At 47.4% G+C, this 27,393-nt stretch overlaps 1 protein-coding gene across 3 annotated transcripts in view; it reads left to right on the forward strand.

Annotated features, from left to right (window-relative positions):
• The window catches only part of LOC143154173 (zinc finger protein castor homolog 1), a 308,704-nt gene extending 281,343 nt beyond the window's left edge, over positions 1-27,361 (forward strand). For 2 of the 3 annotated variants that reach the window (XM_076326045.1, XM_076326043.1), the window contains 5 exons: positions 22,688-23,266; positions 23,378-25,033; positions 25,442-25,540; positions 25,679-26,594; positions 26,735-27,361. In XM_076326045.1, the coding sequence (XP_076182160.1) occupies positions 22,688-23,266; positions 23,378-25,033; positions 25,442-25,540; positions 25,679-26,594; positions 26,735-27,239 (3,755 nt within the window). In that variant the 3' untranslated portion in view covers positions 27,240-27,361. The remainder of the gene's footprint in view (positions 1-22,687; positions 23,267-23,377; positions 25,034-25,441; positions 25,541-25,678; positions 26,595-26,734) is intronic. The other variant, XM_076326044.1, reaches the window with a different exon arrangement.
• The last annotated feature ends 32 nt before the right edge of the window (positions 27,362-27,393 follow it).

Genomic DNA, 27,393 nt, shown 5'->3' on the forward strand with positions numbered 1-27,393 from the left:
AGAATAGTCGGCACAGAAAGAGAAACGTTCGTTTGGAATTCGTGCGATAGAAGAAAAACGACAATTATACGTAAAATCGAGGATTCGACTGGAACGGCTACGGAGTACGCGAACGATCCGTTCGAGAATTTGGACCGTAGAATCAGGGATTCGACAACGATGACGGAAACTCCTCTCGCGTCGCTACGATTTAAGCTTATAGGTCACTTTGTCCGTTGGAATTGAGAATCGCCAATAAAGCTACTTAAAAATCCTATGTCTTAAGAATTGGACAGGCGATGCGTTCAATAGCATCGACAATTGCCTATGGAATCGAGGATTCGACCAGAAGGGCAACCTCGAGCCTCGTGTCGCCACAATTCGAACTTGGATTTCAGTTACGTTGACAGTAGTTACCCCGTTTCTAGACCGTGCCACCGAAACTCTCTCTACTGCTCCATAGACTTCGTCACGGGTCTGTATTTGTTCAAATCTACACCAAATTCGATCTCCTTAACGCAGTTCAACCTTACAATTGATCATTATTTAATTTCCTTTCGACTCGTTCATCTGTCTCCCGTTCGTACACATTTACTCGTGACGTTGTTACGTCTCGCTTCGCAATGGCTACAAATGGGATATTTGCGAATGGTTACAAATCGAATATATAGAAATGGGATTCGGAAAATCGAAAAGTAATCAAACCTTAACGAAAGAATAATTAATCGCGTCGAAAGTTATTATTCTGTTTAATCAACCCTGGTTGGTACGCGGTTCCGTTCGACCGTGTACGTTCAAGGTCTCGGGTGAAAGATGTCACGAATGCGCGGAACTCGTGTTCTTAACTTTGTATCAAGAACGAGAGTCGCGTCTATTACAGTAGCTTTAATTATAGCGAAAAAACAATAGGTACGAGAAAGCACCGAGATTAATATCTCGAGCGACGGGTCCTCCATCGTAATCGTAGCCGTGATTTTAGCGACGGAGGATGGTCACCCTCTCGTAATTATTGTCGCGAAATTCCCGCGAATTCCCGCGAATTCCCGCGCGATTACGTCACTCGTCTCGAGGCATTCTAACAATAAGCGCGGAGGCTGAAGATGATCGATCGAGAGGCTGGTTTCAAGGCTCGCGACAGCTCGCAATTAGAAGGCTCGATTAGTTAATCGGCGCCGCGGTCGCTCGCCGCGATAAAGTCGTATTCTTGGCGGCCGAAAAATCGCGAAACGTCGGCCAGGAAAAAACGGGGACGAGCGGAGGAACCTGTACAACGAACAAACGAACGAACGAACGAACGAACGAACGAACGAACGTACGAACGCACGAAGCGCGGGACGAGGTGTTTGCGCACGTTGAAATACGCTCGGTTAAGGAGGAGGTTAGAAGGGCGCGGGGAAGCGTGTGCGTGTATCGTTTGATCGAGCAACGATGGATTCCTGAGTTTCGAGGACGGCATGCGATTGCCAATCGTTGTTTCCCGATACAAAGAGATCGGGGCCAATCGCGCGGCCAACAAACATTGCGGCATTTCACCGCTTCGTTTCGCAATTCCCTTTTCGAACTCGCCACTTTTATTGCCAGATATTCTAGCCCTCGTTGCACTCACCCCCTCCTTCACCGTTCCTTCCCCTCCCCTCCAAAATCCTACCCTACCCCACCCGCCGCCACCGCCGCCACCGCGACTCGCTGGCCCGGTCTTGCGTTAATTATAGCGAACGAAGAACAGAGGGAAAAAAAATAAAACGACGTTCCTTCTTCGTCGCTCTCTCTCTCTCTCTCTCTCTCTCTCTCTCTCGAACAGCGAGCTGCGCCCTCCTCGTCCCTGTCTCGCTGTTTTTTAGAAAATCCGGCGTTCGGAGTTTCTGCTTTTCTCTTTGCAACCTTTCTTATGAATCCCTGACATTCTTCGAGTTCTATCTTCGAGGTGCGAATTCGTTTCAACGGCTGACAAATTCGAAGAAGAATCGGTGCCTCGCTTAAGAATCTTATCTTTCGATTTAGGAAATTTCTCGGTAGCTTTTTCCATCTAACGTATACGATCGTTCGTTACTTCGATCTCGGGTCCGTTCGTATTTCTTCGATTTTTCTCGGTTCAATGAAAAAAGTCAAAGGACTCTGGTTACTATTCGTCCGTTCTCTTCAACACCCGCAACCTTCTTCGGTCCGCGTTGTCTCTTTCTTTCCACGTTATTGGAGGTTAGACCTTACATCGCTCTGTACGTGTACTTTTTCTCGTTACGTTCCAATAAACGTCTCATTGTTGTTACGTTTTTGGCAGATGGTGCAAGTATCGCATAGAAACAATTTTTCAATGTCGATGTCAACGGTTGGTCTTCTTCGGTTGAAAAATTATTTTTATGCGAATAACGCGAGCAAAAGTTACACTCTTTTATTATTTTATAACGAAAAATGTTTACAAATAGTAGTTACCGTGCATACATATTTCGTATATATATGAGATTGAGTTTACGAAAGGATTGTTTTATTATTTCGGAAAAAAGTATTTCAAGAAACACTTAGCTCGGAATATGCAATATATTTTGTGTATATATTCGGGATAAGTTTGAAAGTGAATCGTATTATTATCGTACAAAGAAGTATTACGAATAAAAGTTAATACGTACGTTATGTATACACGTGTTTACTTTGAGAATAAGTTTAAAAGCAGCCTTCGATTATATAATTATATAAAACGTTAATTAATGATATTTGAATCGACCTTTGGTCAACGTGATCCGACGTCTCGAAAATACCCTACGAGCCAAAAAAAATATCTATTTTTCCACAGGCGGCAGCCATTACTTATATTCTACGATGACGTGCAATACGACTCGATACGACTCGGTGACTGCATGGAATATTTGCAACTAAAAATTTACCGTACTTCGTACAGGTTATACCTTCGAACTATAGTTAGATTCTAAAACGAAAATCATCGAACCTCGTCCGTTTACCGTCTTACAACCAACACACGTATACGTGTACGTTTATTTTCTCCGCCTTTACGTCTGTCTCGTTTTATTCGTAATAAAGTCGTTGAAATTCTTTCCATCGTCGAAACATTCGATACAACGTTGCGAAAAGTTTCACCGATCCAAAAAAAAAGAAAACAATTTTCCAACTGTGAAAAGTTTGCAATCGATTCGACCAACCGTCACAGGATCCCCGTGAAACCGTCACGATTCCTTGCGTTCCGGGAACTCTGCTAAGAGAAACTAACGAATTCCCCGAAAATGAAATTTCACGAAATATGCAATCGGGCCAAAAATCGGGGCTCGCGATTCCTCGAACGAACCGTCTCGGTATTCCCGTGAACTCTTTGGAAATCGTTACATTCCAGCCTCTCTGGTAAGAGAAAATAATTAATTCCCCAGGGGCCGAGAACTTCGACATTGAAATCATCCCCAAGAAGGTAGCGCGACGTGCATGCGCGTTCTCAGTCCTAGAAACGTAACGCGGGATTTCCGCTCACAGTCGATCGACAGACGTATCATTACGCTCGCGTTTCTCCTTTTGTAGCCTTTTCTGCACGGCCGCGGCCGAGAGCCGTTTAATTACATACTTAAATATTTATACGCGCGGGAATATAAATCGAATCGATTCATAAAAGGCGAGCCAGCGGGCGAACGCGGCCAGGGAAACAAGACCATCGTCGAAGGACCGCGATCCTCTGGATCGTTGCTTGTGCAAAAAAGGGCGAAAACGAGATAGAGAGAGCGAGAGAGAGCGAATAAGAGCGAGAGAGAGAGAGAGAGAGAGAGAGAGGTCTTGGTCTCTTCTGGCTCTGTCCTTCCTCTGTCGTTCCCTCCTCTCTCCCTCCCGTGGCTGCTCTATTAATTAGCTCGCGGCAGCTCGCTCTCCACTCTGTTAATTTACTCGGAGGGGGCGCATTTTATTTTTCGTACGAGCCTGAGCGTCGTCGATCCTCGCTCGGGCTCCTCAATCCGGCTCTATTAATTAGCCGGGGCCCTTTTTTCCCCGCGGCCCGGCCCCGCAAGACCCGTCGAATCCCGTCAGGAAAAAGGGGAACGCCGGAACGAGAAAAAGAATGCGCGCGGTCCCTGGCCAGCGTCCGTCTCAGATTCCAGAATCACCGGAAAGGGAGAAGAAATATTCCGGTTTCGAGCAAAACGATTTCGCCGGCCCTCGCGAATCACCGCGAAACGCTCGCCCGTTGGAACTCGAACGATCCGCGCCGGCTCGATTCTTATGCAGGCGGTTTCGTAACGCGTGGGATCGAGGGTTCGACGGTTCTTCGGGGTTCCACGAGGATACGTTGAATTTTAACCCTTCAACGGGTCGATCCGACGCCTCAACCGTATTCGGCCGACAGCTAACTTTCTCCCCGTGTACGGGTGACGCTTACTATATTTCCCTACTTGCCAAGGATCCTCGTACCTCTTTCAAAAGTATATTCCGCGGGATCCGATAAAACTATCGAACTGTCAAAAAAGTAATACGAAAATGCTTCGTTAAGAAAACGATTTAGAATCTAAAACTCGAAAGAACTCTCGAAACGAGAGCATTTTCTCGATAAAATTCTCGCGCTTGGTGCAGCGCGAACCCGAAGGAGATCGCATCGGAAACACGCGCGTGCAGTGTCAAACGTGACAATAATTGTGCAAAAGAAGTAGGGTGAAGGGTGCTGTTACTGATCTAATTTCGCGAGTTACGAAAGTAGCGCAACGTAGCGAATATGTACACGGATACGTGTAAAGTATGAGCGTTGAATATTACGACAATGGTGCAAAAGAAGTAGGACGACGGGTGCTGTTACCGACCTAACTTTTTAATTTATGAAAGCGGTGCAACCTGGTACACGTATACTATATTATACGGGCACACGTAAGATACGTGTGTTAAATATAACGACAATTGTACAAAAGAGACCACGATAAAGGGTACTGATTCAACTTCTCGACTTACGAAAGCGGTGTAAAAAAGAAAACCCGACTACGTCTGACCCGATACGACTCGCATCTAGAACCGATCTTTTACCCCGTAATTCGTTCGGTACACGATCCATCTACAATTTCGAAAGTTAATTAAAATGGAACGCGTCCGTGCGTACTTCTTTATAAAAGGAAAAATCGAAGGGAAGGAAAGTTTTCTCAACCCTATCGATCCAAGTATACCTATCGAGGACCGTCGATATTCAACATTCTGCTCCAAGTGTCTCGGGCACCATCGATATCGAGCGTTCTTCTCCAAGTGTGCTCGTTGGGCGCTCCATTGACCAGCTAATCGTGCGATAAAAAATACAAACAGCGTTCCGGTGTGAAACCTGCGAACGTAAACCCGGATTTCGTTTCAATGAATGTTTTGAGAAATATTACACATCGGTCGATTAAAAAATAAATTGTCAAATATCATTGTCGACGATTATTATTTACGCGTTATTCTCCTGTTTAAAGTGCACAGATAAATCGAAAGAAAAGGAACATCGTTTAATATCTAAATACACGCACGCCCGTAAAAAATATGTATAATATAAGAACGTAAGTGAGGATAGAACCGCGCGTCTAGAAATCCGCGTAACGCGAGACCGTGTAACTCGAGGACCCACTGTATTTTCTTTCGTCCGAAGTATAATAGAAGTCTAGTCTACTTTTGAAATCAGATCGAACGCAACACCTATGACACGAAATAGACTCCGCTATTAAAGGGTTAACGATTTGTACAGGCCAATGATAGCGGTCGCGGACTTGAGAGAAAATTAACCGTTGGCTGTTATTGTCTGTCTTTGCAGGAAGTACTCGAGTAGATGGATCGCTTTGTGGTTGATTGCGAGCCTAGAAAGGAGGATTAGTTACGACAGTTTAGCCCGTCGCTCGTTTCCTCGGTCGATTTTCACTAGCCAATCTACAGAGAATTTCGAACAATCCGGAACGCGACCCGAGGTCATCGTAAAATACTTACAATTTCAAAATAAACGAAACCTGTTGAATGTTTTTCATTTTCCAAACTGCTCATCGCCTCGACGTGAAAATACAAATTTCGTTATTGGAAAAACTTTGATAAAAACGCACCTAACCGTCTTCACTTTCATTCTCGGCGAAAGAAAATTTCCAGAACGCGAAAGAGGAATCCAACAATCTACGAGAATTATTGTATCTACAAAAACTGATACCTCACCGATGACCGTGCTCTTGAGATATATTATATTATGCGGGGTGCAGTTCCGAGTAACCTGCACTTTGAATCGCGCGGAGGTCGCTCGTGGTTGCCGAGACATGCTGCTGCTTTTTTAAGTTCAATTTATAATCATTATAAACCTTGTATCGTCTTCGAAACAGAACGAAAACAACCGAAACCACTACTTTTCGCTCGTAACGGTCCGGTTCGGTTAGGTTCCGTTTGCAAAACAATAACGGCGAATAAACAATAATTCACGTTTCTTATCGAAACACCCCTAACGAGCGACTCGCGAAGAACAAAGCACAATCGAGTCGAATACTTCGAACCGACATATAGTACCTCAGCAGCCGTAAGCAATTCTCGTAGAATTTAAAGAGCAAATTACTCCCCGTTCTTTGCAACATATTCCAAAATTCTACCGATCCGCAAGGTATAAATTTTTGTAAATAATTATCCGTGGAACATCCTACTTTTGAATAGAGTCGCGTACGTTCGAAAGTGAACAAAAAATATGATGTTTTTCTTTTTTTCGTGTATCCGGGATTATTCGTAGGTTCTCGACTGAATTTTTTTATCCAGCAGGGGCGATTTTTTTGGGGAAATCAAAGTTAAATACACCGAGTGGCTCGAAGCGATATAGGTGGATTCGTTCGAAAGGGCGATTTGTCAAACACTTTAACAGCTGCCGTACGCCGACAGCATTACGGAGAGGAGTGTATTATCGATTTTCACGAAGTAATTCAGACGCCATGCTCGTCCAGCCACGCGGAAAGCGCTTAATCCGAAACCCTTCGAACAGTTTTGCACACGTTAAACCGCATAAAACGTGAAGTCCGCGCGTGTTCCTTCGGGCTGGCACGCTCACGGAGAGCATCCACGGGTTTCCGGGATTTTAATTTACAATTTTTAGCGGGAATTTCGTAACCGTCGTGAAAGGGGTCGAATTTCTCGGGCAAAACTCTGAACGTTTTGCGGTTTATTTATCGTCGTTACGGACGCGGAGGAATACCCAACGTACTATATTAAATACATTGTTAACGCGAACACATTTCTTAACGAACTTGCCAAACGCAAGGTTCTTCTTATCGTTACCAACCCGAAGAAAAATGTTACCGAGTACCAGAGTCTTTAAATGCCCAAATTTCAAGCAACTTTCATTCGTTCTCTACTTGTTTCGTAATACACGACGATACTCGAGATACATCGTCTCACGAATAATATAGAATAACGAAGGATAATTGTTAATTGTTGTTTCGAGGTTACGAGAAGCATCAGTCCCGTCGAATGGAATAAAAATTTCACAGAATCAATTTACGTACGCGTACGACTTGGCGTAACGTGCAGTTTCTTCGTTCTCGTAATGAAAAGTCTCCGTTAAAGAAAATGGAATCCAATTGAAGTTTCTGCTATTTAAGCGATAGGTCAAGATTCTATTAACCTTTATATAACCCTCGCACATTTATATTTTCAAAGCTCGAGTTAATCTTTTTAAGAATGTGCGCCATTGTGCTTCCATAGTAACGGTACGAACAACGATCGGTTTAATAATATTAACGATAGTAGTAACAATAATAGCGATAATAATAATTGTAACAACCTTTTTGAAAGAACGAACTAAGAAAGTACATATAGTATACGGAGGTATAAAAGTGAATACACTTGGATTCTTTTCATTAAAATTTACATATCGATTTATACACCGTTGTCGATGTTTACGTCCTATTGTGTATTTGTTCGAGAACTGAAAATTGAGTCGCAGAGATTCGAGATCACCGAGTTGAAAATTACACGAAACTGAGAATAGAATACGAATTACGATTCGTTAACACCTCGAGCGCGACATCGATACGCTCTACCGATTAAGGAAAGGTTATATTTTTTATGTTTATGATTATATCTCGTGTAACGAACCTCGCGACGTCTAAAGGCAGTGTGGTTAACACGCGATATCGTCCTTATTTTTTAAATATAGTACGTTGCAAAATTTGCGCAATCGAGCTACGCGTCGTATCGATTGACAAAGAAAATCCCGTAGTGTCCGTTTGATAATTTTCGAAAAAGAGAGCGAAAGATCGATCGATCGAAATCATTGGGAATAAAGTAGACGGTTGAAAATAAAACTTTCCGCGTTTCTTATTTTTTAAGAGGAAAAAGGAGTTGGCGCTCGAATCGCGCGTTCGTAGGATATCTATTCTCTCGGTAGTCGTCGATTGCGCTCGTTTAGAACGAAACGGCCGATTACGAGCCGAACGAATAAAGAAACGCAGCGAGAGTGACCCGGTAGAACGCAGAACGCAGAACGCAGAACGCAGAACGCTGAACGCTGAACGCTGAACGCTGAACGCAGAACGCTGAAACCGCGAGAGTCGCGGCCCTCTTCGACTTCGAGTGCATTTTGCGATCACCCCGCGGTCCCTTTTCCTCTCCTTTCGTGATTATATTCTCGAAATAGTCAACCGGATGCCGGCCGGCAGCGCACTCGCGGATATTCCGTATATTTCTGGCGACCCTTTTTCCGACGAAAAGGAAGAAGGCGATCCAGAAATCTCGAGGAGAAGAATCGCCGTCGCGGAGCGAAGAAAATTGGGGAAGAAACGACCGGAACGAGATGCCCGAAGAAAGAGAGACGTTTGTCTTCAGCTATCTCGATCTTCTCGTCCTCTCGGATCCGTGACTTGTGTCGTTTATCCGAAGTCTGGCTTTCCACGATATACCAACGGGAACGAAATTACGGTGATTCTTCGATGCGTCGTGAACGCGACGCATCAAAGAGCGAGTGATTTCTTGCGACACGTGTACAGTATCGTGCACAAGTATCCGAGTATCGTTTATCGGCCCGTCGAACGACCGAATTTTTCCCTCGGTAACTGAAACGGAGTCACTCGCGCCACTTTTTACTTAATCGTTCTGGAAACCGTAATTCGTCGACAGTGGTACAAAAAGAACTGGAAGGGTAATCCTTTAACCGCGACATTTGGATTTATAATGCACTATGAATATGCGATGATCGTGTATGTACGAATTATATAGAGGGGAGACCCGTTAAGCAAAGCAGATGTAGTACGATGTGAACAATCATTTCCATACCTCGCAATTATAATACCAAGTATCGTGCAATTTTTTTGTCGCGGCTAAAGTCAAACGAAAAAGGAGCAATTAGTACTTGGGTTCTTCTCAAGTACCGTGGTGTGTTCGGTTCGGTTAATTACTTCGTTCTGTTTAATCTTCCGACACGATTTGCAGTGCTCAACCGTCTATTTTATTCGTACGTAGGAACGGGGAACTTTCGAGAACACGGATAAGAATACGTAAATGGGAAATTTTTCGCACTGGGTTTTCAACCGAATAAATTATTCGAACCGTGAAAGTTCTCCAAAAAAAAAACTCCGAATTATCGTTAACATTGCTAATTCGATTGATTTTTATAATTATTCTTCGGAAAATGTACCCTTTACGAGAATCAATTTCCAATACTCCCTCCGGTTTCGGGCATCCTTGTATTTATTTTGTGGGCGTTTTCCGCGTAAGCGCGCGGCGAATGTTGCGCGGTAGCCGTAGTTCGTTCGTCGTTCGTCACTCGAGTTTCAATCAACGAAACCCCGGCGTACCGTCGAAAAGGTTGCTCCGTGTGTCCGTAGCTCGTCTGAATTTCCGGTCCGGGGGCGCGTTGTTCGAGGAAGCGCCCCCGTAAATCAATTTCCCCGGCGGTTCGGTAAAATCACAGAGAGCGGAGAGAGCGTGGCGTCGTGTCGCTAATAAATCGAGCTTTCTTCCCGGGTTTATCCCGCGTCGTTCCTCCGGTTCGCCATAAGTCGCTTAAAGCCGTTGCTCTTCGGCGCTTTAGTAATTCGAGTTAGCCGTTGAGGCTGGCCCGGCACGGCCCGGGCTCTCTCTCTCTCTCTCTCTCTCTCTCTCTCTCTCTCTCTCTCTCTCTCTCTCTCTCTCTCTCTCTCTCTTCGTGGTCCCTTCTTGCCTCCGTTGCTCTCACCTTCTCTCTCTTTCGGTTTCTTTCTCTTTCGTCCCCTTTCTCCCGGCCGTTCGTCTCTCCCGCTCCTCTGTTATTTCGCGCTTGGCGAAAAGCGAGAAAAAGGAAGAACGTCGCACCGTCGGTGGAAACGACCGAGAGAAGAGAGGACCGAGACCAAGACCACGAAGCGCCGATTGTTTTAGCCCTAGGCCAAACTAAAACGGCCGGAGAAGTCCGGAGGGTCAGGGCCGTGCGAGAGGGGGGTTGCAGGGGGCGCGGGAGAGCCTAACCCGCACGCGGACGCGGACGCGGACGCGGACGCGGACGCCTCGCCGTTCACGCGGAAATTTCGATTCCGTCGCGGAATCGACGACCGAATCGAACCCTCCTCGCGCCACTTAATTACGCGGTTTTTCGTCCTTTTTTTCTTTCAGATGCCTACCGTTTTTAACATTTTCGAGTGTTTTTACGTTTCGACACAAGTGTGTCAATTGATACGCATTGTTCCGTTACGTACTTGTGAAAATTAAAATTAATTTCTCGAACCCTATCAAAGATGGAAGCCTCGAGAAACTTTTGAAACGGAGCAACCGTCGCAACAGTAACAATTATTTTTGTTCGACATTTTTGTTCAAACTAACGATACTCGTAAATTAACTTTCCCTTTCCCCGTCTAGCTTCGAAGATAACCGTGTAGTCCGATACGAATAGGAATACGTTCTTTGCACGAACTACATCCAAGGTAGTTTATCTTCCGAACAAATATTATATATCGATTCGAATGTAGTTTACGTATTCGCAATGAAAGGTGTAACGAAGCACGCGTCACGGTAAACATGGTCCATCGATTATCGTAGAAACAAACAATTATCGTAGAAATGAAAAGTAAGGGAAAAATGTGTTCGGTAAAATAATCTGAAATTTGTTGCGAATGGAATACCAACGAATACGAATCTTCGATTCGTTCCATAGATTTTCAATCGCGTTCGAATCAGTCGGCTGAGAAGGTGGTTGTATAGTAATACTTTTGCGGTGTTGCGCGGTAGCCATTGTCGAACAACACGAGACGTATATTTAGGATCGTTTCGATGAAATTTAAACGTATCGATTCCTAATTTGTACCACTTTCCCTTAAAGTCTTTTTCAAAATATTTAAATACCGTCGCGTCGATCGATTTTCGTTTCAATTTTTACGATCAATGGACACGCATCGTTCTAATTTTCATTTCGACTAATTGAACGTTCGAATCGATACTTTGGTTCCTAAATTTAAAATGAACCAGAGTCACTGCAATTTCCTGTAGGTCTGGGCTTCGTTTCAAAATCTCGAGACCGAAAGAGGAATAATTCCGTTTGCAAAATCGTCGGTTACGCTACTGTTCGTCGGTTTTGCAAGAGGTTCGCAAAGAATCGTTCCTCCGTTTTCCCTCGCGTTTTACCCCACCCTTGCACGTCTCTCTTTCTTTCTGCTTCCTCGCCGCAACACGAGGCTGAGAGACCGACACCGACGACGTGCCAAATCATGCGAGCGGAATCGGAGAAATTTAAAAAATATTCTAAATTTAATTACCCCGACGACCCTCGGTCTTTCGAAATCGTCCGGGCTGCCAATGGCTGGTTGAAAAATAGCCGATCGACGAACCGAGCCGTCGGGCCTCTAGCGGGGTGGCATTTGCGTCGGTGAAAAAAGGGGAAGAAGAGAGAAATGCTCTCGGCTCTCGAACCTCTTAACCCTATCGGCGACGATCAATTCATCCGAGTGACGAGACAATTTCCAAGTTTCTCTTCCAAAAATTTATCGAATTATAAATCCCCGAAGAGAACAACGAGAACAGAATCGCGAAAACGTTCCGAGCGATTCCTTCGGAAAGAGATTTTGAACAAATTTCTTCCTTCGAAGTTTGTTTTCTACTTATCGCGCGGGAGCTTTAGGAATTTTACGACAACCTAGCGGACGGGTAGTCGATATTGTATCTCGCCACAAATAGTTTCTTCCAAATTCTACCAATGTAAAGTTGTTTTAGATCGCAGTCTTTTACGATTTACCCTCTACATTTTTAACAATATCAAAAATAAAGATACTTTTTCGTCCGAGACCGTAGGTCCTCTTTTCTTGGATATAATTTCTGTGTTGATTTTTTATCGAGACGATTGGAAATGACCGAACGTCAACGAAAATAAGTGTTCGTCTTTCATCGTCTTCCATTAAGAAAAAAGAGAACGAACGATCGCGCAAATGTCCAAGCATGGTCGAGCTAAAAAGCAAGAAGAAAGAAGAGCGAACCGGGCAACGAAGAGGTCAACGAGAGAGCCCCAATTTCAATTTCTCTTTCCCACGCTTATCCGACGATCAATTCTTATCGAATCAATTCCCCAACTCCATATTTCGCTCGACAACTCGGCCATCGAAGCATCCACGAATTCGGGCTCCGTAGCGTTCAATCGAGCCTCCTACCGCTACTTTACGCGAAATTGAAAACCCTGGAAAGACGGTGTCGAGTTCGCTGTTCAATTCAACAGGTTGGAAAACGAGAACATGGAAGAGAAAATAATTATACACTTCTCTGAGATAATTCTCGAGCGAGCGTTAATCAAATATGGAAACGCAGGAAGTTTTAATTACGTACAATGGTCTATCGTATCGGATCGGTAGCAAAAAACGAAAGATCTCGATTTAAGGTGTACGTGTTTTTTATCGATAATTTTCCAAATAGCTAATCGTTTTATCAAACGATATTAAATACACTTATTTCATTTACGAATACTTTGCTCGAATATATTAGGGGGACCGAAAAGTAATGTCGGGAAACGACATTACTTTCCGGTCCCCCTAATAAATATAATATAATATTAGGTGTACCGGAATGTAATGTCGTTTCTGCGCATGTCACTATTTGATTGTCATTTGTCAGCTCATTGTGTACATTAAAGTCGTAGCAAAGACATTCTGAGGTTATAGTGACTTGTTTAGTTGTAAATAATTAAATTTAAAATTTATGTATTTGAATTTAATGTCGGGAAACGACATTACTTTCCGGTCCCCCTAATATATTGCGTGGTCGACAACCAACGATCGATCACTTTGGATCAACGTAACCGGTAATGTGTTCTTTGTAACATTACTGTGAAGTAACAATGATTAAATAACATTCTCAACAATATTAATTTACATAAAATCAATTTTAAGCAACACTACTGTATCGCTCGCCGATACAGTAGGAGGTTTGAATTCGGTAGTCACTACGGAACAACCCTTTGTGTCGTAACTTTTCTCTCTATCGAGACGCTATAGCCGATCACTCGAATCAGTGATCTCATAGATTTCTTAGTGTTATTTACTTTAATCCCTATAATTCAACGTAACAGATATCTGGTACACCGATACGAATCTCTTCCCGCATGCGGAGGCAGAAGAAAAGATCTAAATCAATACGATCGATAAATTCACGTACACGAGAGAAATTTTCAAAAGTTGAATACGAATAATTTGAAATTTTTTAAATAAAAAAGCGTCTGTAAAATTATCAATAACAAACGCGCGCCACATTATTTACCAAAAGAATACAGTGAACACATTTTTGTTACAAAAATTCTTGCTTTCCTGAAAACGGTTAAATTACGCGTACATTATACGCGTTAAAAATAATAATGAAAATTACTTTTTTATCAAACGTACGTATAACGAGCGATGAACATTTGAGAAGCGTATTGTTGAAAAAAAAAAAAGAAAAAGAAAAAGAAAAAGAAAAAGAAAAAGAAAAACGAGGAATCTCGTTTTCGGTCGCTAACGAATTTTACTGTAAAACCTTTTGGTCAATAACCGACACGTGTATCCATCCAATTATTCCCGTTGGTACCAAAGTTCTTAAATATTAAAAGCTGCAAGGTTTTTCCGGAAGAATGTGACCAGACGAGGGGTGGATCCCGGTCCAATCGCGGCTCGAGCGCAGACGGAAACGCCACCGGGCATCGATAGAGCGTGGCGGCGCACTTAATAATAGTCCTCGCTCGTTACGCACTCGTCGAACTGCCTTGTTAAGGCTAACAGCCACTCGCTCTCGGGGAATATTCGAAAGTTATCGGACACGCGATCTCGTAAATCAGCGCGCGTTATGGGACATTGTGGACCTTTGAGTTACGCTCCCCGACCACCGAAGAGCACACAGTCCAACGATTTGTCGTGAACTTCCATTCGACCTGGTAGCCAAGAACAACACCGACCACGGCTCGCTGTTTCTCCATACGTCTCCACCTGGTCAAGAATTCCGAACAATCGTCTAATCTATACCTATCTCGTTTCTCGATAAACGGAGACCCAGACTCAAGGGGTGACTCGACTCGAGTGATTTTTCGAGACGGTCTTCCAATCTAGACTCATCCCAGCCTCGAAAGACGGACCAAAGATGGAGACACGATCCAGATCTAGGAAATTCAAGTCGATGCGCACCGCACGAGTACTTTTTTCAACAGTCTTCGACGTATCTTCGTCGCCGAAGTTCGTTGAAGAGAATCTCGACACACGCTGTCCGCTGATTTTAGTTCGTTCCGCCAATTATCTTAAGTAATTCTATCAGAGCGACAACCCTGGCAGCTCAGATGTTGCCTCTGATTTCCCTGTTCCGCGTGTCGTCGCCGAGATTGCGCGGTGTCGCCGATGGTGCGGAGGTGGAGAGGTTCGTTTGGCCCGGGTTTAAGGTAAAAGGGTTCTCGTTTGGCACGAGTTCTATCGGTCATCCAGAACGGGGAAAAACACGAGTAAAAGAAAACGCGATTTCACCTTCTACGAAGAGATACAGCTGGCCGATAGAAATCTTTAATCGATAATCTTGTTTCTCGACCTGTACGAGAACATTGTCCAAAAATCCAATGGAACTTGCTCGAAAAACTTGGGCAAATAGGGGAATAAATTAAAAGTAATATAATACTTCGAACGCCACAGTCTTACCCGAGAATAATTCCATTGCCGGGAAATTGACATCGATGGGAATAAAAATACTCAAGATCGAAGGGTCGAGATGAGAAAGAAAAACGAATTGGAGAAAAAAGGTGAACACTTTGGAGAATATTTGTTAAAATTTATTTAGAATTCTCCAATGGTCGAGGAAAAAAGGAATTTGAAATATTATCGATCGGAAAAGAGCAGACGAAGCAATTAAAATTGTAAAGGTAACGGAAAACCTCTTCGAAAGCGATTCGCGTCGTCTTCCCTTAATTATCCCTCGCTCCGATTAATCATCTCGAACGCAACCCTCGAAAATTGACTCGACTCAACGGTATCGTGTTTTCGGTAAACAGATCTCAATATTTCGGCGCGACTATTTTATTACCGATCCATTCCCTTCCGTCCCTTTCGATTCGGATCCTCGTCCCCCGGAAAATTCACCGAATGAAAAATCGGGGATCGTTCCGATTATCGGGCATCGGGTTTCGTGTTTTGACAGGGAATCGTCGATCCGTGATTTTCTTCTCGCTCGCGCCTCTTCTCCTCTAGATTCGATTTCCCGGTAACTGGTGCGGCGAGAGTTTTCGAAAGTCGAACAAAGGGGTTACGCGAGGAGGCTGGCTCCCTCTTCTGGCTATTTGAATTTATAGAAAGGGTTCGATTCTGTTTATTTTCGGGAATAAGGATGGGAGAGGGTGCGCGCGCTCAGGGGCTAGGAGGATACGCTCACACACGAACGGCCGATATTGCGGCGCGAGTTTCACCCTCGTGAAAAGTTTACGCGTCCCGCGTAAGAGCCCGATTGGGGTGGCGGCGTGGAACGGGGGTGAATTCGGGGGTGAATTCGGGGGTGAATTCGGGGGCTCGGCGATAAGTAGTACGCGTGTTTTCGCTCGAACTCAATTTACCCCCGTAACGGTGGAAACAGCGGCGAAAGGGTGGCCTTTCCTTTGAAAATAAAAATCTTTATCCTTCGAAGAGGATTTTTAGATTTTAGGGGCGTGCGCGGATCTCCGGGACAATCGAGTTCGGAAATTCGATTCTTTGCGATCTCTGTTACTAAAATTTTCCAATTTTCGAATTGGTGAAAATATCGTACATTTTTCACGGAATATCGTTATAATTTTTGCATCGTAAAATATAGTACACGTACGCGCGTATAATTTTTGTAACTTTATATCTTCCGAACTGTTCGAAAAATAGTTAAATTTTATAACGATAAATCGCGCATCGCCGCGATCGAATTCGTTCGTTGTTAAACGCGACGAGAGAGTAACGGTCGCCTTCGCTCGTGCCGCCGCGTTAAAAAAACGAGGAAAAATATAATACGACCGTTGATAGATCCGAAATAATTATTTCAATTGTACGTTCCGAGAGTTTTGAATTTCGTTGACGGTACCCCGTTTGAACCGATATCGAAATAAATGTCCGTCTCTCGAACGGAGAATAGAAAAAAGTGGACCGGTTCGTGCCACGAGTCGGTCGATAATTTCGAAAATCATTGTTCTCCGATATTCCACGGAGAGGTTTCCCCTCGTTAAATTTAACACGGCCGCCATAAGTAACGGTAGAGGGTGTGGGTTAGGTGTGGGTTAGGGGGTTAGGGTGGTAGGGGCAGGGGGGCAGGAGCCACGTCGCCGTGAAAAGAAGGGGGTGCGCAGAAAGGAGGTTTCGGTGCAGAGAGGGGGCCGCGTGGGGGTCGACGCTAAGTAGTATGTCCGTAACAGTGGCCCCGAAAAATCCATACGTCCGAGGGCGGGCTAGATTAAACTAAAAAAAGGAGAAGGAGAAAAATTCCGCGCCTCGCCGGAGGGGTAAAACGATACCAGCTATACGCGACATTAATGAATGTGCCTTTAGAAACGGGCAAAGCGCGAGCGAGAGAACGAAGAGGAAAGAGAAGCCACGTAGCACGTGGCTCGATTGCTTTAACGACCGTTTGTACGCGCGCGCGTTCATTCGTTCGTACGTTCGTTCGTTCGTTCGTTCGTTCGTTCGCACACGCTGCGCCTCACGAAAGGCTTCGACGATGGACTCGAATAATCGCTTAATATAGTAATCGTCGACGAATAATACCATTTCGGTAAGATCGGGATTCGGTTGCGCGAACGCGCTCCCCGATCCCAGCAAAGCGGAAGGATCTCTCGTCGTTGGTTTTCTTCGCCGATGCTAAAAAATTGACAACATCTTTCTTCCTCGAAACGCACTCGGGAAATCTCTCGACCAAAAGTTTCCCGATTTCCACAGTCACGCGGTGACGAGTCCATGGATATCGGAACGGCCGTATCTATTAATACGATTCATAAATCTCGCGAGAGGACGGGCAAGCAATAATTAGGAAGAACGAGTGGACAAAGGCGCGAATAATTCTATCGGCAGCGGCCAGGGAAGGGTCGTAAATTCCCTCGGTCGAAAGGAGAGCGTTCGAGACTCGAGTCTCTGGAACATCGTTGGTTCTAGCTTCTTCCCTAAAGAAGGAAACGCGTTAATTATAATGACGGTGTAACCGGCGTTTATTCTGGTCGAGTCCACCGGCCACACCGCCACGAGGATCGGGAAGAAGAAACCGAGCTGCGCGGAAGAAGGTGCTAAACGGATAGCACCGAGAGAAACGGGACAGTAGAATGGCGACCGTAACGTAATTTTGACAGAAATAACGCCGTCGTGCTCGCTGAGGGACAATAAGTCCGCGACACTCTCTCGCGGAGGATCTGAGAATAGTTTAGCGTCCGATCTCTCGCTCTCGCTCTCTCTCTCCTCCGGTGGACCGTTTCGTCTCTGTTCCGCGTGTTCCACCTTCAACCGCGACTTTCCCGGACTTTGGATGGTCGCTTTGGGCGACCCTCTTGGCGCCACGATTTTCATGGTTGCGACTGGATCAACGATTGCGCCGTACACGGCCGCTAGGACAATTTATAGTATGCGAACCCTTTTCGCCTCGATTTTTCCCCAACGAATCGACCAGTTCTTCGTTTCCGTTTCAGGAGGGCTTCCCGGTGTCTCTCGAGTCGACGAGTTTGGCGATCATCGAAAATGGAAAACAGATATATATTCCGTCGTAAAAAAAAAAATAATTTCCTCCCGAGAAAAGAAGCGCGGTTACTCTTTGAAAAATCGTTTTCGATCGGCCTCTCCGCGCAGCTCGGTCAAAAATATTGAAACGCGTCGCGTCACGATGTTCCCGGCAATCGCGTTCCATCCGTCCCTTCCTCCGAAAGTTTCGCGGAGTCGACGTTCCTATTCCGACTCGTTAAATCGCATCTGGTCGGTTACTCCTTTACCGGAGCCGTTTTTCCGGAAACAATGTTGCGACGAGGGCCGTCGAAAAAAGGGGTAAAGAGCCAAGGAGAGAAGAAGGGTGGCTGCCCGTTGGGACTCTTTTTTGTCGGTATTTAGGCCCTCTCGAGGGAGAGGGGAAAAAAGGAAGGAAAAGGTTCAATGGACCCTTCGCGATTGCAAGAACGGACTGCGACGCAGCGGGCACTTGACGCATTATCCAAACACGCGATTTTGTGAGCTAGGTTAGCCCCCCCCACCCCTTCTCCCTTATTTCGTCCCGTTGTACGACTCTAACGGTTAATTATTCGTGAATCGGCCCTTTCGAATATTATTCGGCGCGTCGAGTAATTTTTATTGTACGCGAAGTAATAGTTTTTCGTCGATCGGAACAAAAAGGACGTCGTCGATCGAACGAGTCGGTACGGGTCGCACAATACGATACGGTGAGTTCGTCGAGTATCAACAGTCGCGAAATTAAAGCCAGGATTCACCGAACGGTACCTTCTCCTACGACCGATAAACGTGCATACTATACATCTCATTTGCCAAACGACTTTCGAATTCAATGTTTTTAAAAACTTGACAGGTTCGTTTGCCTACACATTCGCAGGTACAATCGTAGATTTATATTTACGTTACATTTACATCGTACACGTTGTGTACACATTTAACTAGACTTTTGGAAACAATGTTACGCGATCGTTAACCTCCTACGACGTTTCTGGACAACTTTTCTGCATTTCTGTTTACCAAACGTAAGTTAAAAAGATTATCGGGGATGTAGAAATATCGGGCGATTGGATCGTTCGAACGTTGTCTCGTAACGCGTCTCCGCGATGGCCAGCCACCATTTCGAATGTACAGAGCTCGTAACGCGCCAGAGGATTTCGCTCGCTCGCTCGCTCGCTCGCTCGCGCGGGTCAGATCGTGGGACGCGTATAAAGGGTTATTCAGTCGAGGCTGCGCGGATTAAACGATTTAAAAAAGGAAGGAGAGCGAGAGTGGCAGCCGCGCTGAAATACGGGGCCCCGCTTTTCAGGATCGGGCTTTTTGAAAATTTTAAACTCCCCGGTCCAGACCCGTTTCCATCCGCAGCCGGATCGACCTTTCCCCTCCGTCGTCGCGCGAGGTTTCGAGAACCACGAATAAAAGGGTTCGTGGCCGTGAAAGCCTCCGGATCCGCGCAAGGGTAGGAAAAGAGGGGGCTGGTGCGTGTCGCGCCCCCGTCGGTTTCTCATATTTTTTAAGATCTGCCCCCTTAAGCCGCGTCACGTTTCTCGTATTCTTCGTTCGTCGCCGGCGTTTTTGACTCGCCGCGCGGGTGGCCGCAAACTCTTCCCTCTCGGACGAGAACGGAGCGAAACCGCTCGTTTCTTTTTCTCTCCTATTTCTCTTTTCTTATAATTTCCATTTCCCGTACACGTGTCGGAGTGGCGCGAGCATCGTCGGTGTCCGTCTAAACCACCAACGAACCACGAAAAGACAAAGAAGGAGACGATTCGGTTCGAGTACACTCGCTCCTATAAAGGTACAGGTCGCGAACAAAATTGGAGCGGCGGTGATCTTTTCGGCGAGAGAAGTGCTTCGATCGTTCGGCCGAAAGGACCGATACAAAGAACCGAAAAGTTTCCCAGTGGTTTTCTCCGAGAAAACCAATTTTCTTTTCCTTTTATTAACGCGGTCTAGAATTTTCGAATATCCGCGACAAGCTTCTCGAGTAACGAAAATAAGTAACGAAGCAACGAGACGTATAGCAATACCTCGTCGAAAGTCCACTTTCTCGTATTTCTCGTCGATTCCTTCGAACACGATCGAACAACCCTTCGATTCCCCCGAAGTTGTCCCGGCGGAGCGAACGGTGCGTGAAATCGTCGAAACCTCGGTAACGCGCTTCCGTTACTTTGGAAAGTAACCTCCGACGCGAGTGCGCGAACAGGCGCACGATTCGCGCGGAATATGCATCATTGTATCTTTTAACGAGTTCCAAGGCCAGGTGCCGTTCGACTGTCGCGCGGCCGCCGTCTTGGCACGCTTCCTGCGTCGCGAGCCGCATAATTAGGCGTCAACGAAATGTCTGACATTCCCGGATACGAAAGAAGAATCATGGACTCGGTGCCTCTAGATGCCGAATGCGTTTATTCTTAATTAATACAACTCGATCGAACCTTGACCCTCCCCTCCCTACCCGCTCCGCACTCCCGGTGTCTCTCCCCTCTCTATTTTTCTCTCTTTCGATTTCTTTCGATCTCTCTCTCTCTCTCTCTCTCTCTCTCTCTCTCTCTCTCTCTCTCTCTCTCTTTCCGTATCTGTCTTTTAGGCTCGCGACACCGACAAACAGCGCCGAGAAGCTGGCTGTAAATTCGTGCGGATAACAATTTCCTCGACGCGGCTTGCTAGTCAGAAGGTGGCTCTAACGAGCGGCAGAAAACACGCAGCTGCGTTACATAATTACTGCACCGGAGGATAGATTAATAGTCATAACCGAATGTTACGCAACAATATGCGCGAGCGTTCCCCGAGGTTGGTTCAGCCGAGTCGGATAATTAATTTAAACATCCAGGCCGGACTGTAAATTTCGTAATTCGAGCACGTGCCCGTTCCCCTCCCCCCCGGTTACGGAAGAATTTCGATGCCTTTGATCGCGAGCCAATGGAAGAAATCGGGGGAAAGGTTGCGCAAGTCGGTGTACCCTGTTAGTTCCGACAAGGTTCGCCGCGGCACGAGTCCCGAACAACCAAGGGATCGACGAGAGCTACGGTCAACGGAACAAAAATTCCAACCAATTGCTACCGATCCGCTGGAAATTCCTAAAAGGTGGATATTCGCCTAGTTTAAAGGGAGTAGCGTAGGGAGGACCTCTTCCTTGAAAATTTCACCGTCTCGGTTTACTTCCCGAGGAGCTACGAACAAAGGAATCGCCAAGAGCAACGATCGATGGTGAAAGAAATTTCTAGCAACTCGCTCGCAAGATTCGAGCAGTTCAGGGAACGCTGGTGCGATTCACCCGTTTCCCGACGAGCCGCGAACGAAGAAATCGACGAGAGCGATAATCGATGAAATAAAAAACGCGTGGAAATAAATTGTTAGGAATTGGCGAGAAGGTCGCGGTGTGGACCGCGGAGCGTAGATTCGCGTAGTTCGGGGAACATAATGGCTCGGCATAATGGCCGAGCCGGGGCTCTCCCTCGCAACCTTTACCGTTTCGTCTCTTTTCTCGGTGTTCCTTTTTTCTTTCGTTCGTAGGCCGCGACGGGAACCCTTCTTCTCTTTCGCGTACACACGTGCGCATAAAACTTGGCCGGTATAGCCATCCCCACCGGGCAACCGCGGCCGTGGAGTGGGGAACCCCTAAGAGAAATATTCGACAATTTTTAAACTCGTTTCTGAACGCATTCAAACGCGCACAGTCGGCAAGTAGGAATTTCTTGGAATCAACCGGGGGCCCAGGGCAGCAGAGCACGCCGAACGTGGAACGTGGAACGTGGAACGTGGAACGTGAAACGTGGAACGTGAAACGTGGTTTCCGGCGAACGGGGATGGGGCCACGCTATATATTCTCCCCGTGCTTACATATTTCGCGGCTATTCGCGAAATTCTCGGGAGGAGCCTGGAACACGCGCGAACCTATTAACGTCCTTCGAACGAAACGAATCGCGGGATTCCGGGTTAGGACGGTTCGCCGATCTTGCGCGAAAATTACAACCAAGTCGAAGGAAACATTTTCGGAATCCGCGATCCCGAAATATTCCTCGTAAACTTGCTTCGCGCGAGTTTCGGTCTCGAACCGTCGGAATCGCCATCCTTTTTTACCAACATTTTGAAATTCCCGCGAGTACCGCCTCGTGGTTCATAAATACGCGCATCGAACTGCGTTCTTTATTTTTTCCCACCGTAGCCATTGTTTTCATCGGAATTCTCTTTTTCGCTCGGGCGCTCTCTTTATTTCGGTGCGCACCGCGGATAACCAGTTTTTCGGGTGTCCAAGAGCGCACGGGTCGTCGAACGGTACACTCGTAACTCTCGATACGTGTATCGGAAATTGTTCCAGTATGCGTGGTCGAACCGCGTCAGCGCCACCGCGGATAAAGCCGTTCGGTGAAGCAACCCGTTGAACCCCGGTTTAACGGGTATCGGTCGAACCTCCTTAGCCACGGAGAACTTCCTTACCGACGTTTTCCCTTACCGATCGGAGATTCTTCGAACCGACCGGACTCGCCGACACCGACGCGGAGCTAGAAACTAACGCGTGGCGCTACATTCAAAGAGAACACCGAAACACAATTCCTCGTACGATTTCGATCGTTTCGGTCGCGAATGGCTCGTGCACGGTTCATCGAATCGATCCCTGACTCTGACCTTTCCTTTTCGCTTTCTGATTTTAGCGTTATTGAGACAGAGCATGTCACCGGTCGCGGACACCCTGATCGGTAGCTCGAAGAGCTCCGTGTCCCAGCCGATAATCGATTACTCCCGCTACGTGAGGAGGTACTCGTCGGGACAAGAATGCGGTAGCTCGTACTGCAAGGAACTCGGTTGCAGAGAGCATTTTCACTGTTTGGATTGCAGCGGTAGGGTGTTTGTGAAAAAGGAGGAGATGATCAGGCATTTCAAGTGGCACAAAAAGAGGGACGAATCTTTGCAGCACGGTTTCATGAGGTACTCGCCGACGGACGACTGTTCGGAAAGGCATCCGGGTCGAGCCTGCCCCCACAATAGAAAACAGACTCACTACCATTGTATACACGAGAACTGCGACAAGGTTTACATATCAACGTCAGATGTGCAGATGCACGCCAATTATCACCGCAAGGATTCGGCGATCATACAGGAAGGTTTCCAGAGATATCGAGCTACCGAGAGCTGCGCTACCGATCACTGTCCCTTTGCCGGTCAACGGACCACGCACTTCCATTGTCGACGACCGGGTTGCCGATTCACCTTCAAGAACAAGGCCGACATGGGTAAACAAATGCTTTGCGTACCCCTTGCGATCGAATCGCTAACCGATGGTTCACCGTTCCGTGAATCGGTCCAATCTCCGATAAGCTTCCATTCGATGTTTCTTCTTTCAGACAAACACAAATCGTATCACATCAAAGACGAGCAGCTGTCCCGGGACGGATTCAAAAAATTCATGAAATCCGAGGCGTGTTCTTTCGAGCAGTGTCGGTTCTCCCGCGTCTGCAACCACATCCACTGCATCCGACCTCATTGCAGCTACGTCCTCCACTCTGCCGGTCAATTGTTCTCCCACAAGCGGAAACACGAGCGCCACGAATCCGAGCTAGCCTACCGAAAATACAAGCAGATCGGGACGGTCGGTGGGATACGACCGTCCGGATCCTGGCCACCCGACGATCTCAGCGCTCAAAGTCTTTCCCTGAGCCTGAACGGCGAGAGCTCCAACGAGGACAGAGGTTCCCCGTCCTATTACTCCTTGGACGACTCTTTCCAAAGCGGTAGCGATCTCGCGATGGATCTCACCGCGCCAACGACCACGGTCACTGCCAGCGGTAGTTCCACGGTGACGGTTGAACAGCAACATCAACCGCAACAATCGAGTCAACTCACCGCGACCGAACTCGCGTATCTGGTACCTGCCACCGCTGACTGCCCGTGTCATCTGGCCAGGGAACATCATCATTGCGGATTGGATCGTTGCGGTGCCGCGCTGAGGGACCCGCGCGAAGTCCGGGAACACTTGAAAGAGCACGAGACTCAGGAACGCATCACGGACGCCTTCTTCGAGGAAGGTGGTTGCGACGACAACTGTCCGTACGCCGACAAGGAGAAGCATTACCACTGCAATTGGGAGAACTGTCGCGAAGTCATACTCTCCACCGACAAACCGTTCCGTCGCCTTCAACATTACAAGATCCACGAGTACAGTAGACAACTGAACCTATCCTGCTCCTCCCACGCTCTCTCCTCGGACGTTACGTTAACCCACCTGACCAACATCGACGCGATGTTCAGGCGGAAGAGAGGCAGACCGCCCAAGAACAGAGTGATCGAGATATGGTCGGGGGGCGATCCTGCCACCCACACTCACGATTCTCCGCAGGCCATCTTCACCAGTTTCAAGCTACCGAAACCCCAAACGCCCAGCCTGACGCCGAATCCCTTGATCGAGGATCGCGAGGGTAGTATCTCCCCTTCGAACAGCCTAGGCGAGCCCGAAGGGTTTTCGACCTACAATACCGACGGATGCCCCGATCCGGCTTGCGTTCTCAGGTCCACGAGACATCATCACTGTCTGCAACCGAGGTGTCACTTCTCCACCGACAGGCCCGATCAGTTGCTGATGCACAGCAAAGACTTTCACGATAACGTCGACATACCGCCGGGCTTCGCCTTCTTCGACAAAATGGTGGACTGCCGGCTACCCGGTTGTCACAGTAATCGCGTCAATCGGCATTTTCACTGTACCAGACCGAACTGCGGCTACTCGTTCGTGAGATACTCGACCATGGCCTTGCACGAGAAGCAACACACCGGTCGGAACGAGACCGGGGCTCACGAGTCCTCCTCCTCCTCCTCCCACGAGTGTCAGACCTCGCTGCAGCAACCGATCGTTCAAGAAACGAAACCGAGGATCCAGGTGAAGAATCCCGCGGAACTCATCGAGAAACCGGACGACGGTTCGACCGCTGGGGACACGGAGAACAGATCGATGATGGACGACAAGGAATCCGAGATTCCAAGTCCAGACGCCAACAAGACCACCGGTAAGCGCGATTTCCGTTAAGACACGAACCAGTGCACACGTATAGTATTCTTTCATAGATGAGTTTTGTTTGGTAGTTACTTGAGATGTCACGAGAAAGAGAGTCACCCGATCAATGCATGTCTCTTTGCACGTACACGCACTTCAATGTATTATATATTTGAACGCATCGGCACTCCTCGACCCTTTCGATGTTTCGATCGATTCGTTCAACCGTATTGCTCATCGAAAGGATTAACCTATATTTCCACTATTCCCGTTTCGTTTTCTTTTGTTTTTCTTTTTTTTTTTCTCACGTTTGTACAGTCAATTTTTTCTTTCCGTCCGATATGTATCTATTGTACAAGGTGGTTGTAATTATAGTGGGAGGTATATTTGAAGTGTTGGTTGTTTGGTTGATTGTTGCTAGTGGTGAGGGCGGCAGGCACCTATTATCCGGTCAGTGGACCGCCGAGTGAACCTGCACTTCCGGGCGTCGTGCTATCCATGCGAACTTCCGTGCATCAAGGTTCGTGTCTCTTTCGACGACAAATTTTCTTGCCTTGAAACGTGTTCTCTTAGACTACGTATCAGCGATGTCGTCACGATTCACGTTCGCTGCCCGAGTATTTCACGCTCGAACTTAGAGTGATCGTTTCGTTTACAGAATCTCCGGTAGTCCCGTCTACCAGTTCGGCCTCGCCGCACACTCTCTACGGACCCGAGCAGAGCTGCAGCAGACCGTTCTGCAAACTGAAGCGCAAGAACCACTATCACTGCAACGCGTGCAATCAAGCGGTCTCCGAGCTGGACCGATTGGTGGCGCACATCGCGAAACACTCGACGGGCGCCATCCTCAGCCAGCAACAACACGATCTGGCCAACCAGGTCCCTAACCAGCTCCAACACGACTACCTGGCCCAGTTGTCGCAGAAACACGACTTTATGGCGCAGAACGCTCAAATGGCGCAAAACATTCAGAACTTCCAGAATCAGATGCAACGTCAGATGCAGCAAACGCTGGGCCAGATGAGCCAGCAAAGCCAGGTCAAGGTGAAGATGGAACCGGCGATGTGCGGCTCCGACGTCGCTGTACAGAGCCTACCGAGCGTCAAGAGGGAGCCGAACGAAATCTCGAGGGACGAAGGAAACAACTCGGTGATCGACAACAACGAGAACGGTCAATTGTCTCAACCGAGTCTGCCCCCCAGCGTTCAACAATCACCGGTTCCAACGACATTCGAACTGGACCTCAGCCACGGCTTCCATTTCCCTAGCCCGGCCGTGATGGCCGCCATGAATCAACAGATCGCTTTGATGAACCAGGCTCTCCCGCCTTTCCTTCAACACGGTGGCATGTACACCGGTGGACCGGGGCTAATGTTCGCACCCGGTCTACCCCCAGCGAACTTTCTACCTCCTACCAGGGACGAGAATCCCTTGGCCTCACTGGCCGCCAATCTAAATTTGAACAAGAGATCCCTCTCACCGCCCGACAGCAACTCGCCCGAGGCGAAGAAACAGAGGCTTCATCATTCGATGCGGATGCTCAAGGACGAACCAGTCCCCGAAGGATACGTCAGGTTTGTCTCGTGTTGATCGTTGATCGTTGATCGTTGATCGTTGATCGTTGATCGTTGATCGTTGATCGTTGATCGTTGATCGTTCCCTTGGCCCTCCGTCGTGATTCCACGCAACGTCAACCTTCTCCCCGCTGTTTCAGGTTCCGATTCAACGAAGACTGCAGGTACCCCCACTGCGGTTACAGAGAGCATCAGACCCATTTCCATTGCATGCGCCAGGACTGCGGTTACTCGTTCTGCGACAAGACGCGTTTCGTCCAGCACACGGCGAGACACGAGCGACTGGACACCCTGATGGGAGGCGATTTTCAGCAATACAGAGCCAACGTCCCGTGCGGCAGAGCCGAATGCGCCTACACCTCGTCGTTGGGTTCGATGCAGAACAAAGCCTCCCACTTCCACTGTTTGAAGTGCGCGTTCGTTTGCACCGACACCAACAAGGTGGTGGCACATCGGCGACAGCACGCCAAGTTGGACAGCATCGCGGCGGCGGGTTTTCAAAAGTTCACGCCCAGTCAGCCGTGCGGTGGTGTTCAGTGCCAGCACTCGGGCAAGCAGACGCATTATCACTGTCTCCAGTGTCAGTACGCGGTGTTGGGCCTGGCGCAGATGTCGGCCCACAAGTACCGACACATGGACACATAACGACGCCCAGTGGAGCGAGCAACTTGTCGGAGGAGGCTCAAGAAAGACACTCGTCTGGTCCCCGTAGACATTCCCCGATGAGTACCGTGCACCCTCTCGTCCGACCGTGATTGCCGCGAGGCTACGAGGAACCAACGGGGGGCTGGATCCAACC

This window comes from Ptiloglossa arizonensis, chromosome 14 (assembly GCF_051014685.1).
Source record: "Ptiloglossa arizonensis isolate GNS036 chromosome 14, iyPtiAriz1_principal, whole genome shotgun sequence".
NCBI classification, from domain to species: Eukaryota; Metazoa; Arthropoda; class Insecta; order Hymenoptera; family Colletidae; genus Ptiloglossa; species Ptiloglossa arizonensis.